General features: G+C 43.0%; 1 protein-coding gene across 4 annotated transcripts in view; it reads left to right on the plus strand.

Moving 5' to 3' along the window:
- Positions 1–15,936, plus strand: part of plekha7a (pleckstrin homology domain containing, family A member 7a) — a 177,604-nt gene that overhangs the window by 104,152 nt on the left and 57,516 nt on the right. For all 4 annotated transcript variants that reach the window (XM_034084272.2, XM_034084274.2, XM_034084275.2 and 1 more), the window contains one exon: positions 10,174–10,285. In XM_034084272.2, the coding sequence (XP_033940163.1) occupies positions 10,174–10,285 (112 nt within the window). The remainder of the gene's footprint in view (positions 1–10,173; positions 10,286–15,936) is intronic.

Below are 15,936 nucleotides of genomic sequence, written 5' to 3' on the forward strand. Positions count from 1 at the left end.
GACATTAGTTACACACGCAACATAAAAACAACAGAACAACAATAAGGATGACATGCAACATAAGGTACAGGGTACAGTTTACAAACTCTATTTACAGTGACAGGTACCATGAGTATCAAGCGGCATGTCACCCAGCCGAGTTTTAAAATGATGCAGGGGAACCAAAGTGCTCAGTTTTAAACACGTTTGCAGACTGTTCCAAGTCAGTGGAGCTGCACAACTAAAAGCTTTCTTCCCTAAGACAGTCCGAGCACTTGGCACATTTAATAAAACCACAGCATGAGATCTCAGGCAATACGTACTTTCAATTCGTCGAGAGATCAGAGAGCAGATATAAAAAGGTAGTTTACCCAACATGGCTTTATAGATGAACATGTACCAGTGACTGAGCCTCCGTACAGTTAGTGAAGGCAGACCTGCCCTGGCATACAGGGTACAGTGATGAGTGAGTGCTTTACAGTTAGTAACACATCTCAGAGCACTGTGATACGCAGCATCTAACTTTTCCAGGCAATTGTCAGGTGCATTCATATAGACCAGATCCCCATAGTCCAGCACAGGTCAAAAGGTCACAGAGCCTTTTCCTGGCCTCAAGCGAGAAGCAGGACTTGTTTCTGAAAAAGAAACCTAGTCTAACCCTCAGCTTTTTAAGCAGATTAGTGACCTGAAGTTTAAAAGAGAGACAATCATCAAGCCAGATACCAAGGTATTTGTAACAGGCAACAACTTCAAGTTTTGTTCCTTGCGTAGTTACAATATCTAAAACAGGCTCTGGTGTCTTTTTAGCTTTTGAAAAGAGCATTACCTTGGTTTTATCCACATTTAAAAGAAGCTTTAATTCAGAGAGCTGAGTCTGAATAGTGTTAAAAACAGCCTGTAATTTAACACCAGCCTCCTGAATGGAGGGACCTGCACAGTACATCACAGTATCATCCGCATAAAAATGTAAAGTAGCTTCATCCACATTTTCACCTACGCTGTTAATATATATGGAGAATAAAAGTGGTCCTAAAACAGAACCTTGAGGAACACCATTAGCAATGTTTAACCACTCAGAAGACAGTCCATCAAAATGAACACATTGGGACCTTTCAGAGAGGTAGTTCACAAACCACCCCACTGCAAGGCTGGATATGCCAATACTGAGTAGCCTCTGCTTTAAGATGCGATGATCAACGGTGTCAAACGCTTTGGAAAGGTCAATAAACAGAGCTGCACAACTCTGCTTATTATCTAAAATACTAGTAATGTCATTTACCACTTTCATCGTGGCAGTGATGGTGCTGTGTTTCTTTCTGAATCCTGACTGATGTTTAGACAGGATGTCATTTGTACATAAAAACTCCTTTACTTGTTCACTCACTAGTCGTTCGAGCACCTTCGCCAGAACTGACAATTTAGAGATTGGCCTATAGTTATTTAAAATAGTTTCCTCCCCTCCTTTCAGTAAAGGCAAGACATAAGCAGACTTCCATATTGTTGGAATTGTATTTGTGCTGAGGGAGAGGTTAAAAAGAGAAGTAAGAGGTGGAGCAATAAAGTCTGCAGCTATCTTTAAAAAGAAAGGTTCTACGTTGTCCGGGCCAGCCGGTTTCTTAGGATCTAGCTTAGATAACATTGACAGTAAAAGGAGTCAAACTGAAAGGGTTTTCCAGACCACGTTGTTCAGAGTCACGGATTGGGGTGTTCACAGAAGCAGAGTTAGTGACAGAATCAAATAGAGAACCACAGGACACAAAATGCTTATTAAAGCAATTTAGCATAGTAGCCCTGTCCGATATAGAGCCAGATGCTGTGGTGAGGCACGGAGGTAATTACGGATCTCACCGGTTGATATCGATTTTATTACTTTCCAAAATTTCCTAGGATTATTTAGGTTTTCTGTGGTAACTGACAAATAGTACTTCGACTTTGCACTTTTGACATTTGAAGTGAAGCTATTCCTTAGCTGCCTAAAACGCAGCCATTCTACCTCTGAGCCTGATTTCCTAGCCTTTGCCCAGGCCGTGTTTCTCTCATGAAGGAGACTAGACAGCTCAGCAGAAAACCAAGGATTGTCTCGTCCCTTTACTCTACAGTAAATGTACGCAGGGGTGCATGTCTATCAATGATCTCCATAAAACCAAGATAAAAATAAGACCATGCGGATTCCACATCAGCACACAGATCGATTTCCCCCCAATCAAACCCAAACAGATCATGAACAAAACCCTGCTCCACAAAATGTTTTTTGTCTCTCTTAATGATAATGCGAGGTTTAACCTTTTGGACCTTAGTGTCCTTAACTGTAGCTACAACAATGTTCCCAGCCCTTTGCTCTACTCATTGATACGGGATCTGGTGATTTAAGAGCAGCAATGCCAGCGATGTGATGACTGAACACATGGCGCTGCACCGGGGGGCTGCATGGCAGTGCTTTGGTTTGACTGTTGCCATGGCAGCAGTTGTAGATGGAATGTGTTGCTCAACATCAACGGTGGATTCATGTTATTGCTTTTCTCATAATCTTACATTGGCTTTACAATAAATACACTTAGAGATGAGGAGGTGTGAATCTCACGTTTGTGTCGCAGTGGGGATTTGTTTAGACGAGCTCAGCTTAAAGACTAGAGGAGGAGGAAACTAGCAGTTCTGTCAAAAGTACAAAACAACAACTAAAGATGAAGCTAACCTGTTGCTTATTGACATGCCATTGTACTGTTTAACCTGAGATACAATGCAACTGCTATAACGACCATTTTTATTATGCCACTTTATTTTTTAAAGAGGCACTTTTATGCTACTTGGAGTTTATTTTCCCTTCATGTGTTTTATAGGCTTTTTCTTTATTTAAATAGTCTGCAAAGGCTACAATCCCATCCCAATCATTTCTGTTTTTCCAACATTGTAAACACAACCCTGCATACTTAGAATTTATGACAGAGATTCTGTATTGAAATAGTGGCAGCATGTTGAACTTTCCCTTTGTGACACTCAAATGAACTCGCAGTGAGTTTAAGATTATGTCGAAAATCACAAAACAGTGTAAAACAAAGAAGTAAAGATCATTTAGGCATTTAGGCCTACCAACATCGTGTACATCACACTGATTTAAAGGTCCCATGCTTTTCCGGTTATTACCCGGCCCCTTGTGTTATGAAGGTTTTTCTGCATGTAAACGGTCTGCAGAGTCACAAACCCTCAAAGTACACCCTGAAGCGAGTACAACTCTAACACAGAGAAGACCTGTCTGCTGCCCCAGAACGCCTCGCTGGACATTTCTCTTTTTCCATTGTTTACTTCCTGGGTATCTCTCTCTAGGTCGTCCTATATATAGTATAGTATAGGTATAGTGACGTATTTCGGGTATGGTGATGTAACGTCCGCGGAGCCTTTACGTTTGGACCAATTCGCGGACTTACACACACACACACACACACACACACACACACACACACACACACACACACACACACACACACACACACACACAGCACGTTGCGAGGCTCGCTGCTGCGAGGAGCGGGACACTGTGAGCTGGCTCACTTGTGTGGGGTCGGCGAGACACTGCGGCACTCAGCCAGGCTGCGGGTGTGTGTGTGTGTGTGTTTCGGGCTGGGTTTCGCGGTGTCTCGCAGACGGCCACTGGGCTCACAGGGAGGGAAGGAGGGGGGGGGGGGCAGGAGCTCCAACAAGCCGTGTAGGACAGAGAGTGAACACCCATACTATACAGAGATGCTGTTTGAGAAACCAATGTGAGTTTGGAACATTGAACAATGTAAATGTATTCTAGTCGACCTCAACAATGGAGTTATGATCCGTGGAAATGGCCGTGACGTGGGACCTTTAACAGAGAAAGTGTCGGGGAAACAAACGTTGGAGAAAAGGCAGATGCATTGGTTGGATTTTTGTGGAGAACCCTTAATGCAAGTCGTATTCCTTTTGAAATGGGGACATACTGTCTTTAAGAATATCTTTATAAGAAACTTTTTAAAAAAAGGCGATATTTGCCTCAACGACGTGTCAGTGCTGAAATAACGATCTCCTCTGAGTGTTTTTCTCTGAGTTAACTTAAAGTTTCTGATTGTTTTGTTATGCACTGTTGAAGCTGTATTTAGATGTCAGCTGTGTGCGTCGTGTGGGCTGCCATTCTGTTGATCGTGACTTGTTCTGCTGCGACTGTATGTGTGTTTGTGTGAAGCTGTAACGGTGGGAGTTTCTCAAGTTTTGAAGTTACTTTTTCATGTTGTCTTGTGAGAGGTATCATTAAAATGCAGATACAGTATTGTGGTGATTACATCTCCTTTGTGGCCTTTCTTATTCTCAACACGGCCACATTTTCCTCCCACACACAACAGGCGGAGGCGAAGAACTTTCCTATGAGCTGCCAAAGACTATCCTGCTTTCTGTAGTTTTACTTTAGATTCATGGCCAGTTTTACTGAATGAGATATACATGTAGTTCTCTTTAGATCCGAGTTCCTTTTATGCGCTCACAGGTTTTTGACTTCCCGACTTGAGTGTTGGTTTTATTCACCTCCTTTATGTCCTTCTCCACAGTCATTTCTTTACTTCAGAGTTGAGGAACAACAATGTATATTTTCAGCAAGGCTCGAAAGAAAATTACATATTTGCATTTACTTAAAGGTGGGGTAGGTAAGTTTGAGAAACCGGCTCGAGATCGCTAGAATTTGAAAATACACAACTGGAGAAAATCTGCCACTTCCTCACAGAGCCCCTCCTCCAACACACACGAACGCGCACATGACCAATGAGGGCACGTGATAAGTTTGTGCCCCGATGGAAGGCTGACAGGCAGGTAGGCCATCCAATCGGATTGGTTGTACTTTTTACAGTATTACGGCTTCTACAGATGAATTTTTTTTATGGATTTTTTGTCAAAGCACTTCAGATATTCATTGCTATCGGAATGTTAAGAGCATTCTATGGAATATATGTGTGTGGGAGAGAAACTCCCTCTGGAGGAGACTTTGGGATTTTAGCCTTTGCAGACCATTCACATGCACACAAACCTATCGATCGCTACAGAAGAGGGAAAACCCCAAAGAGCACAAAAGTGCCTCCTTTAAAGATTTTTAAGAGAGTTGTCTTTTTGGTTGAGCCGTCATTTGTGATATTTGGTCCCATGTTTCTACGTATTTTTTTTTAATGATGAGCTGTGAGTATGAGGCTTTTTATTATTTAAGCCTCTAACGTTTGAAGGCACTTCAAAGAAAACATGTTTTGGGTTTGGGGTGAAACAATAGCCCAGTGCATTCTGGGTAAATGTGTTCATTTCTCTGCAGTGATTGCCTGATTAGAGTCAGGGGTTAGCTGTGTCAAAATGCTGTATAATAGAGAACTTAACACTTTTATTAAAGTGGTTTATTATGTCACTTTAATAAAGTAAAGGATTCGCAAGAATCAGATTAAAATATAACTGTCAAAACTGAAGGTACAAACTTTCCTTTTCTATTATAGGCCATTCTTTAAATACACACACCTGGGGTTGTGGTTTGAAGGTGGTGTAATGAAAGATTGAAAATAATAACATAATGAAAGTTGCATTATGGGTAATCTGGATCCAGTGTTTTTTAGTCTTCACCTACAGTATACTAGATACTAGAGGTCATCGTAACCTCTGCTGATGATTTGATTTGGACCAAGTGCATTAATAAATTGTGTGTGTGTATAAAAGCGTCTAACAAGTGTGTGTGTGTGTGTGTGTGTGTGTGTGTGTGTGTGTGTGTGTGTGTGTGTGTGTGTGTGTGTGTGTGTGTGTGTGTGTGTGTGTGTGTGTGTGTGTGTGTGTGTGTGTGTGTGTGTGTGTGTGTGTGTGTGTGTGTGTGTGTGTGTGTGTGTGTGTGTGTGTGTGTGTGTGTGTGTGTGTGTGTGTGTGTGTGTGTGTGTGTGTGTGTGTGTGTGTGGTAATTAGGTTGGATTCTTGGATGGAAGAAAGCGTCGCTCAGTGTTTTCCCTTCTGTATCCAATCAAGACAGATTTACCCACACACTCCGCCTCGTGTCGGCCCGCTGACAATAAAACATCCAGCGTGGAACGTCTCATCTGTCTCACCACGGCAAGAGAGAGGCAACAACAGGCTGTCATCTGCAAAGACACACAGAGATACAACAAGACACACAGAGACACACAAAGACACAGAGACACACAGAGACACACAGAGGCACACAGAGACACACAGAGACACACAGAGACACAAAGAGACATACCGCGAGCAGACAGGCCCTTTGTGTTGGGATTTGTGTGTATATTAATATATTTATTAAAAGTCCACATTTAGATTTATTATTTTGTAAACTGCCGTCAGTGCAGCATGTTTTTCATTCATCTTTACTTGGACCCTCTAAAGCAGGGGTGTCAAACTCAAGGCACGGCTTCATTTTATTTGGCCCGCAAGATCTTGCAAAAAATATAATACGTTTATTATACGGTTTCATGTCATTTTACAGAAGCACGATGTCCATAAACTACATGTCCCACAATGCATCTAATTTTGTGACACGCGCACTGAAGAGACTTGCAATTATTTGAAATGATGTGCCCCGACTTCTGCTCTCAGACGTAGTTAATTATGAAGTTATTACCCCATCCGATAATAATCCAATGCAGAGGCAATAATGTAATATAAAACATTATTTTATATATATCCATCCATCCATCTTCTCCCGCTTATCCGTGGTCGGGTCGCGGGGTAGCAGTTCCAGCAGAGAGCCCCAAACGTTCCTTTTCCCTGGCCACATCAACCAGCTCTGACTGGGGGGTCCCAAGGCGCTCCCAGGCCAGCGAAGAGATATAATCCCTCCACCTGGTCCTAGGTCTACCCCTTGGTCTCTTCCCAGCTGGACGTGCCTGGAACACCTCCCTAGGGAGGCGCCCAGGTGGCATCCTAACTAGGTGCCCGAACCACCTCAACTGGCTCCTTTCGCGCGAAGGAGGAGCGGCTCAACTCCGAGTCCCTCCCTGATGACTGAACTTCTCACCTTATCTCTAAGGGAGACGCCAGCCACCCGGCGGAGAAAACCCATCTCGCCCGCTTGTATCCGCGATCTCGTTCTATATATATATATAAAACATTATTTTATATATGAAATTGAGTTTGACACACCTGCTCTAAAGACTGGTGCAGAAATGTTTTTGTAGGCTGATCCGGAAGTTAGCAATACAAAAGCTCCATAGGAAAAAAAGCCCATTGGACTCCATTGTTCAATTCCGTAACATAATGACATCACATGTTACACCCCGGCTTCTATTGGCAAGCACTCCAACACATTGTACGTGATAGAGTGAGGGGCGGGACATCTCTAAGCGATTGACCAATCAGAGCAGACTGGGCTCTGGTTTCAGACAGAGGGTGAAAAGAGGATAATGATAAAGACCATGTAACCTGAAAATGAGCATAATAGGGCCCCTTTAAAGGCTGTGTGCTGTAGACAGCACTCTGGGAAGCACCTGTGGAAGCAGTCTAAGATTAATCCACAGAAAGATTTAAAACCCGTCTGTGTTTCCATGGCTCTCTATAGCACGGATGACTCATTATACCTTCGTGCTGCTTCCAGAGGAGTCTTGATGTCAGTGAGAGATCACTCCGTCCGTTTTGATCCCTGAATGAATTGTTTTGTGCTGTGACTCATACATTCACAGGCCTTTTATCGTAGATGAAGTAGATCTGAAGCTCCGTTAGTTCTGGAGTCTAGACTTTTATTCTTTTAATGTTGCAAAAAGAAGCTTGACGGAAAAAGTGTATTACACAAACGAACAAAATACCTACTTACGGCTGCTTTCTTCTGAATGATCAAGCCTACATCGTCTTCAGTTGGTTCCAAAACGCAATACTTCAGTCATTATGCACTACAAAGTTAACATTTGAGAATTGTTCGCCCATCAATGACAACAAGAATAAATACGATCTGGATTGTTGGATTCGTAATGAAGCATTACATCTCAAAATGTACCGGCTCCTAATATTGTTTTACCAGCCAATTGGAAATGGAGCAAAGCATCAATATTCAGTCAAATGATTATATTTGCGGGGATTTACGAGGCGGAGCTTGACGCTATGTGCTGCTGTTAATAAACCTTTCAAACGCGAGTTGTCTGAGTGAAATCTATTAAAGAAAGAGACCTTGAAGTAGTAGCTGCTGCCTTTCTAAAGGGCCGTTCAGAGGGGCATTTAAGGTTATTGCTGCTAATGTATTGAACTAAATAAGGCACCGTCTTGTTTTTAGTTAGAGCAGACTCTTAACAACCCTTCCTCTTTCTCTCCCTTCCAGGCATAAAAGGCTTATTCATCTCTGTTCCAAAACACATCATTCAGAGTACATCCATTGCAAATATTTAAAAAGACAAATCCTCTGAATAATTCCCCGAACTTAGTGACTGTATTATCGAGTATGCATTGGGATTAAGGACGGGTTATGATTGATCTGCTTGAAGTACACAGTTACACAACACGGTCTGCTGCTTCTGCACGCTTTATGTTTCTGCTGTGAGTGTGTTTTGTAGGTCTATTCATCAGCTTCCTGTTGTGAGACGGCGTAAGGTAATAAGTCTGCGCTAACCTGAGGGAAGAAGGGAAAATAGATCTTGAACACAGAGATTTTATTCAGCGTCTACAAAGGTGTGTGTGTGTGTGTGTGTGTGTGTGTGTGTGTGTCTTCAGCAGCAACAGTGTCAGATGAGGACTGTCTGGTTTCAACGCAAGAACACACACACACACACACACACACACACACACACACACACACACACACACACACACACACACACACACACACACACACACACACACACACACACACACACACACACACACACACACACACACACACACACACACACACACACACACACACACACACACACACACACACACACACACACACACACACACTCCCAGGATTTGTCCTTGGCCTCAAGGACCTCCAGAAACATTCTCTATCCAGATTGTTCCTCGTCGCACTTCAGAAAACCTCGTCCACCCTCACCTCCTTTGTTACTTCACCTGATTATGATAATAACATGTCGCACCACAAGACTTGACCCATCTTAGTGTTTGGACCAGTGCCCAGAGATTGTATTCAGCACCCGGGGAGCAGAGTGGGAGTGCAGTGCCTTGCTCAGTGGCACGTCAAAAGTAATAATTGAACCGGCGATCGAACAGTTCCCAGGCCAAGTTGCTCTCACGCTTATTCTTGCTCTCTGAACAAAACATTACATTACATTGCATTTAGCTGACGCTTTTATCCAAAGCGACTTACAATAAGTGCGTTCGACCAACAAAATACAAGCTTGAAGAAAACAGAATCATAAAGTACATCAGGCTTCATAGAGCAACAACATTTCAAGTGCTACTCAACTGGCTGTAGATAAGCCAGTCCTTTATTAGTATATAAGTGCTTTGTTAATAATTCTATCGCTCGAGGTGGAGTCGAAAGAGATGAGTTTTCAGTCTGGAAGGTGTGTAAGCTTTCTGCTGTCCTGATGTCAATGGGAGCTCATTCCACCATCTTGGAGCCAGGATAGCAAACCCACGTGTTTTTGCTGATGGGAACTTGGGTCCCCCTCGCAGCGAGGGTGCAGCGAGTCGTTTGGCTGATGCGGAGCGGAGAGCACGTGCTGGGGTGTACGGTTTAACCATGTCCTGGATGTAGGAAGGGCCAGATCCATTCGCAGCATGGTACGCAAGCACCAGTGTCTTGAAGTGGATTCTAGCAGTTACCGGAAGCCAGTGGAGGGAGCGGAGGAGCGGCGTGGTGTGGGAACATTTAGGAAGGTTGAAGACCAGACGAGCCGCTGCATTCTGGATGAGCTGCAGAGGTCGGATGGCACATGCAGGTAGACCAGCCAGGAGGGAGTTGCAGTAGTCTAGGCGTGAGGTGACGAGAGCCTGGACCAGAACCTGCGTGGCTTTCTGGGTCAGCTGGGGACGCATCCTCCTGATGTTGTAAAGCGTGTATCTGCAGCAGCGGGTTGTAGCAGCGATGTTTGCTGTCAACTTAAGCCAAATGTAGGCAAAATATATTCACACGTCCTACAGGTAGCGATGTTAGCCATAGCTGCCACCTGCCCTTCAAGATAAATTGTGAGACACAATACAGTTGAGTATAAACTCCTCAAATCGCCATGCTATATTTATAAAGGTGTATTGACCCATGTTGTTTGTGTTTGTTTTCAGGCCGCAGGGAGCTTCCTTGTTGTCCACGCCGGCTGTTGAGCTGCTGTCCAGCACCTCCGTCAGCGAGGCGTCCACCGCCATCACTTCCTCCACCGTGGACACCACCTCCAAGGTCTGTGTGTGTGTGTGTGTGTGTGTGTGTGTGTGTGTGTGTGTGTGTGTGTGTGTGTGTGTGTGTGTGTGTGTGTGTGTGTGTGTGTGTGTGTGTGTGTGTGTGTGTGTGTGTGTGTGTGTGTGTGTGTGTGTGTGTGTGTGTGTGTGTGTGTGTGTGTGTGTGTGTGTGTGTGTGTGTGTGTGTGTGTGTGTGTGTGTGTGTGTGTGTGTGTGTGTGTGTGTGTGTGTGTGTGTGTGTGTGTGTGTGTGTGTGTGTGTGTGTGTGTGTGTGTGTGTGTGTGTGTGTGTGATCTGTTACGCTGTGGTTGTATCTTAATTGAGTCCTTGTCCGTGCTCAGGATGTTTGACGCTGTTTGGAAAGGTGCATCCAAACCGAGAGGCTCGTGTCTCGACGTGGTTCAATAAAGAATGAAGGCATTTTCAAATGTACTGTAAAATCAGTGCATAATATAAACTGTCATTTTTCTGCCAAATCAATTTGTAATTTAGTTTAAATTTGATTGACTACAAGTGTAAAGCAGTGTGGCTCCCTAGTTTCCCTTTCATATGTGCGGTTTTATTCCGTCCAGTCCAATTGAAGATCAAATGAATGAAATAAAATCTACGGTGTTCATTTATTATAAAATGTCTCCTGCAGCTGCGCCTTTCAATCATTGCCACCTGACCACAGCTTCGCCCAGCCCTGAGCATATTCAAATCAGTCGTCAAAGGACACATAAACATTCCTCTTGCCTGCTTTTTATTAAAAAAACACCTGTTGCCTTCGATAAAGACATTAACAGTTTCTATAAGAACAAATCCACAGTTCAAACGTGTCACACAGTCTCGAGCAGTGGTTCTCAAACTCTTTTCAATCATGTACCCCCTTTGAAAAAGAATTCAGCCGAGTCCCCCCTGATCAGCGCAAAAACTATTTGTTTTAAAATATGTGTAACTCTGTTAATATAAAACCCACACTGCTCAAACTTCGGGTTTTTTCATTAACATAAAATAAATCTCACGTACCCCCTGCAGTACTCCAACATACCCCTAGGGGTCCGCGTACCCCCATTTGAGAGCCACTGGTCTAGACGCTTGCACGCAGCAGACTAATGTTTTGATCGTTGACTCGAGGCTAATGTAAGAAGCCAACATGATCCAGAGGACAGTCTGACAGTCTCTCCGTCCTGAAGCTGACGGTGCACTTTGCCCAGTGGGTTTCTTAAACTGAAGCATCGGCCTTTAGTCTCGGTCAGGGGTGCCCACACTTTCTTGGCTGGTGAGCTACTTTTGAAATGACCAGCTCACCGAGGTCTACCAACCAAAAATAAAATCCCAAATTGCAAGGGTTGCTGAATAACACGTTTTATTTATACACAACTAGGCTGCAACAAACGACTAATTTGATAATCGATGAATGAAACGATTCATCGACTATTCGGACTATTATGCCTTGCGCTCTTATTTAGCCATCAACTTTTAGATTTAGCTTGAGCTTGTTTTAGGCATGTGGAAACTAACAATAAAGATGAATACTTGATTCAAAAATACATATATTATTAAATTAACTAAACAAAAATTGTGAACAAAATTAACATTGCTTTTTATTAATTAAATCAATAATATTTCACATCCAAAGAAACAACAATGTTTTAACAAATCGTATTAAATAATGTGATGACTGAACTGTAAACAGAATAGCTGAAACTTTAACATAATAAATAACTCAGTTACCTCTAATCATTAACCCATGTTTGTATCATGTAGTTAGCTCTGTGTGTTGCTGCTAGCATACAGAACACCTGACGTGGAAACGTTCCTCGTGGACGGGGCTACAGAGCTGATAGAAAGAGAGTCGAACCCGGTGCATTCCCCCGTCTGGATGTGGTGCACTTTAGAGGCTTTTTTTTAAAAGGCTTTTTTCTCTTTATTTAACACACGCCGCCGTCTGTAGGGGCCGTTACTGACCTTGTTAGCGGCAGCTTTCAGCCGACTCATGCCAGCTGTGGATGGTGAATGGTTGTGATGAATGAGGGTGAAGGGGTCTTCTGTAGTTTAACAAAATCCATAAAGATTGCAGGTATGAAAGCAGGTGGCTTAATTGGGGAGAGAGGTTGAGGTGGAAGGTTGGAGCTCGATTAAAGAAGCGTTCAGGGCCGAGCAGGTCGATATGATGTCATTAAATAGCCTCTGTTGGGGTCGTTTTCAGGTTCATATCAGTATGTAGTGTCTCTACTGGGACATGTCTCCATACTTTAATGTTCAATAAGCTCATACTTTTCTCAGCACCTCTTTTCACCCTCTGTCTGAAACCAGAGCCCAGTCTGTTGTGATTGGTCAACCGCTTAGAGATGTCCCGCCCCACGTACAATGTGTTGGAGTGCTAGCCAATAGAAGTGCGGGTGTTACATAGTGATGTCAGAAGGGCAGTTGTACCATAAAGACGCTGCATTTTTAAACACTAACACATTTTATTATTGTATATACTTTTACACTCCAGCTCATTTAGTATTCCTTCCGTGAAATATTTGCAACATGCGTCTAATTACAAACGATATCTGGCACATGCACTTCTCCCGTGCACATATAATATAAGCCTTACATGTTCGGCCATCTTTAGCCGTGGTGCGGCCTTTTGGATCGCAATGTCTGTCTGATTGTTATTCTCAGTCGGTCAACCTAAGTCTGGACTAAGATATCTAGTATTTAATGGATTCTATGATATTTGATAAGGGCTTTTCAAATGTCATATTCTAAGCCCAGGGCTATCCTTAGCCTGGAGCTAAGTGCGGTGTGAAGCCTAATACAGACATTAGGTTTCCCCCCTGGATCCTCATGCTTTAGTGGTCCTCTTCCTGTAGCGCCACTATCAGGTTCACATGTTTGGCTTTTTTGGAACATATCACAAAGCTATACGTTGGCTTGCCATGAAATTAACGAATTGATTTGTTGATGAATTTCTCTGTCATGAATCATAATGACTTCGCTGATCTATTGTCCCGTTAAGATATATCGTCATACCTTCAACATATCTCTGTCTGTTCGTCTAATACTTTGATTAATGACCAAATACCTGCAATATACTCAGCTGTACTTAGTGTGTAGTGCAGGTAAGCAACTATAAGATTGCAGAACAAGTATTGCCATTGTAGTCATGGCTGCAGACTCGTGTTGTATACTATATTTTTGATGAATAAATGTAGCTTGACGTGTCAGTTTCACAGTTCATTAGGAAAAAGAGGACATCCTTTATCTCTGTTCCTCTCTCGTGTTATTCCTCTGGCCTTGTACGGTTTCTCTATTGATCTTCGGACCACATTTCCATTGCCGCTCCTCATGCTGAATACTGGAGCGCTGTTCATGTCAGATTTACTTTATATCACATGTTCTTCTCAGATTAACCCCACACACATACCAATACCGACTGATTGCTTTGTCACAAGATGTGTGAAGACTCACAGAAACAATCTGACTTTTGTGTCTGCTCGTCCTTCAAGCTGTCATTGGCTCAGGCAATTCGTTGTTGTCTCCAAAATTATGGAAGCGATTTTGAAAAAGCCACGCTGATGAATACCAAGTGAAGCTTCCACATGCACCTCTCATGCATGTTGGGATGTGGTTTTCTGTCTAGTTTGTTCCTCTTTCTTAGATCTCTCTTTCTCCCTGTCACTTTTCTTTCCTTCAGTCTATATCTAACAGCTCCCTTTCACTCGCTCACATGCACATACTCGGCTCCACAGTGGCATGAAATCTCATCCCGCCCGTCAACAGGTGCGGCCGGGCTGAGATTGAACATGTGTCATCGGGTGCGGCACGGAGATGACAGGGCATCTATCACGGCATCTCGTCGCCATTTCCACGCCATGTATTTTCCCCGGCCTTCACCCCTCCCCCCCCCCCCCCCCAGGTGCTCTGGCTCATCGCCCCTGACATCCAACAGCAGTGCAGAAATCTTATTCTGACAAGAAAAATACTTGACAAAAGGATCTGCTCTCAGAGGGAAGATCAATCATTTTTCCGTCCCCCTTAAAAGAAACAAATCCACAGTTTGAATAAGTCGCATACTTTTCCGCCTCTGACAAAACATCAGAGGCAGCGCAGAGACAGATATCATCCCGTTTCTCCCCCGAGTTATGTGTCGCAACTCTCCTTTGAGCACTTGTGTTGCATATTTAGCGATGCTGTGTTCATGATGTCTGCACAACTTCTTTGGGGTTTATAAAAGTCATTTAGGAGAACCTCTTGCTGCAGCTATGAATTCAAATCAAATCAGGTTTTATTCATATAGCACATTTTAAAACGATTTTTGGTCGAGCCAAAGTGCTGTACATGCAAATAATAAATAACATTACTACAATCGCAAAACAGAAGACAACACATTACAACAGCAAGAAGCTATATGTGGCTCGTCAGGTCCCTGCTTTAGTTTTTTTTAAGTAGCTCTCTCCTCTAGTTAACATAAAGGGCCATGAAAACCAGGACATACCATGAAATAATATGTTAAAGGGGACCTATCACGCAAAATGCACTTTTGTACGTCTTTTATACATGAATGTGTCCCCGGTGTGTCGGGGAACTCACCAAGTGTCAGAAAATACAACCCTTTCTCTTTTCCTCCGTATCCAAATCTCTAAAAACGGTGGTACAACGGAGCTGATATGACGTCAAATCGGCAGCGGACCCAGAGAAAGTTGCTATCAGAAACAATGCCTGACGTGTTTTGGACGTAATCTCGTCTTTGTTTACGTTAGCCTCGCTAACACTCAGAGCTAACCTGTACTGGAGAGCACATGTGTTTTTAAAAAGCAGGAAATAAAAACAGGAACTCACCTTGTGATAAACCTGCAAGAGAAAACGCATTTGAGCTCCATACTGCTTCAGAAATAATCCTTGATGTGGTTTAGAACAGGATGGCGTTTTATCACAGCAGAATTTAACTTTTGTCTCCGGTAGAATTCTGATCAGGCATTAACTCCGCCTCCTCTTCTTTTCTTTTTCTCAAGCTAAGGACCCAAAATCCGCGTTTCTCTAACAGGGCTTCAAAAGAGGGGTGTGAGCAGCATGAGGCATGGCTACAATGGTGAACTGTTTGGTATTTTAAGCAAAACACTTCACAGACATGTTTTATGTAGGTATGGCCCTACAATATATGTTTCAAATATAGCATGATAGGTCCACTTTAAGTAAGACAGTGTTAGGCTAAATGATTGGTTTGTCACTTAATAGTGATTCGAGTTATTATATAAATTAAATAACTTTAATTAAAGAAACATGACGAGGAACTCCTTTCATTATTGAATAAAACCTTTATTGGCCCTAGGGAATTTTATTTTGCACAACACATGTACAAACCATACACAACCATAGATTACAGAACATAATATCGCCTAAAAACATGAACATCTAAAGACATAATTTGTAAGCATGGTTTGGGAAATTAAGGTGGGCTTTCTCCCTCCGAGAAATGTCATTCAGTTCGACAAAAAGGCCTTATTTGAAGCCATTTACTTCTTCTGGGTTTGGTTTGGTGAGCACACAAGCTTTAGTTGCACACAGTTGAACACGGTGACAAGTGGAAAGCCGGTGCCGAACAGCAGGAGACTTCTTGTTCGGAGCAGCTCACATTTTAAAATCCATTGCTTGAGGGATATTACTCTGTGTTCCTGACCC

This window comes from Pseudochaenichthys georgianus, chromosome 6 (genome assembly GCF_902827115.2).
Source record: "Pseudochaenichthys georgianus chromosome 6, fPseGeo1.2, whole genome shotgun sequence".
NCBI classification, from domain to species: domain Eukaryota; kingdom Metazoa; phylum Chordata; class Actinopteri; order Perciformes; family Channichthyidae; genus Pseudochaenichthys; species Pseudochaenichthys georgianus.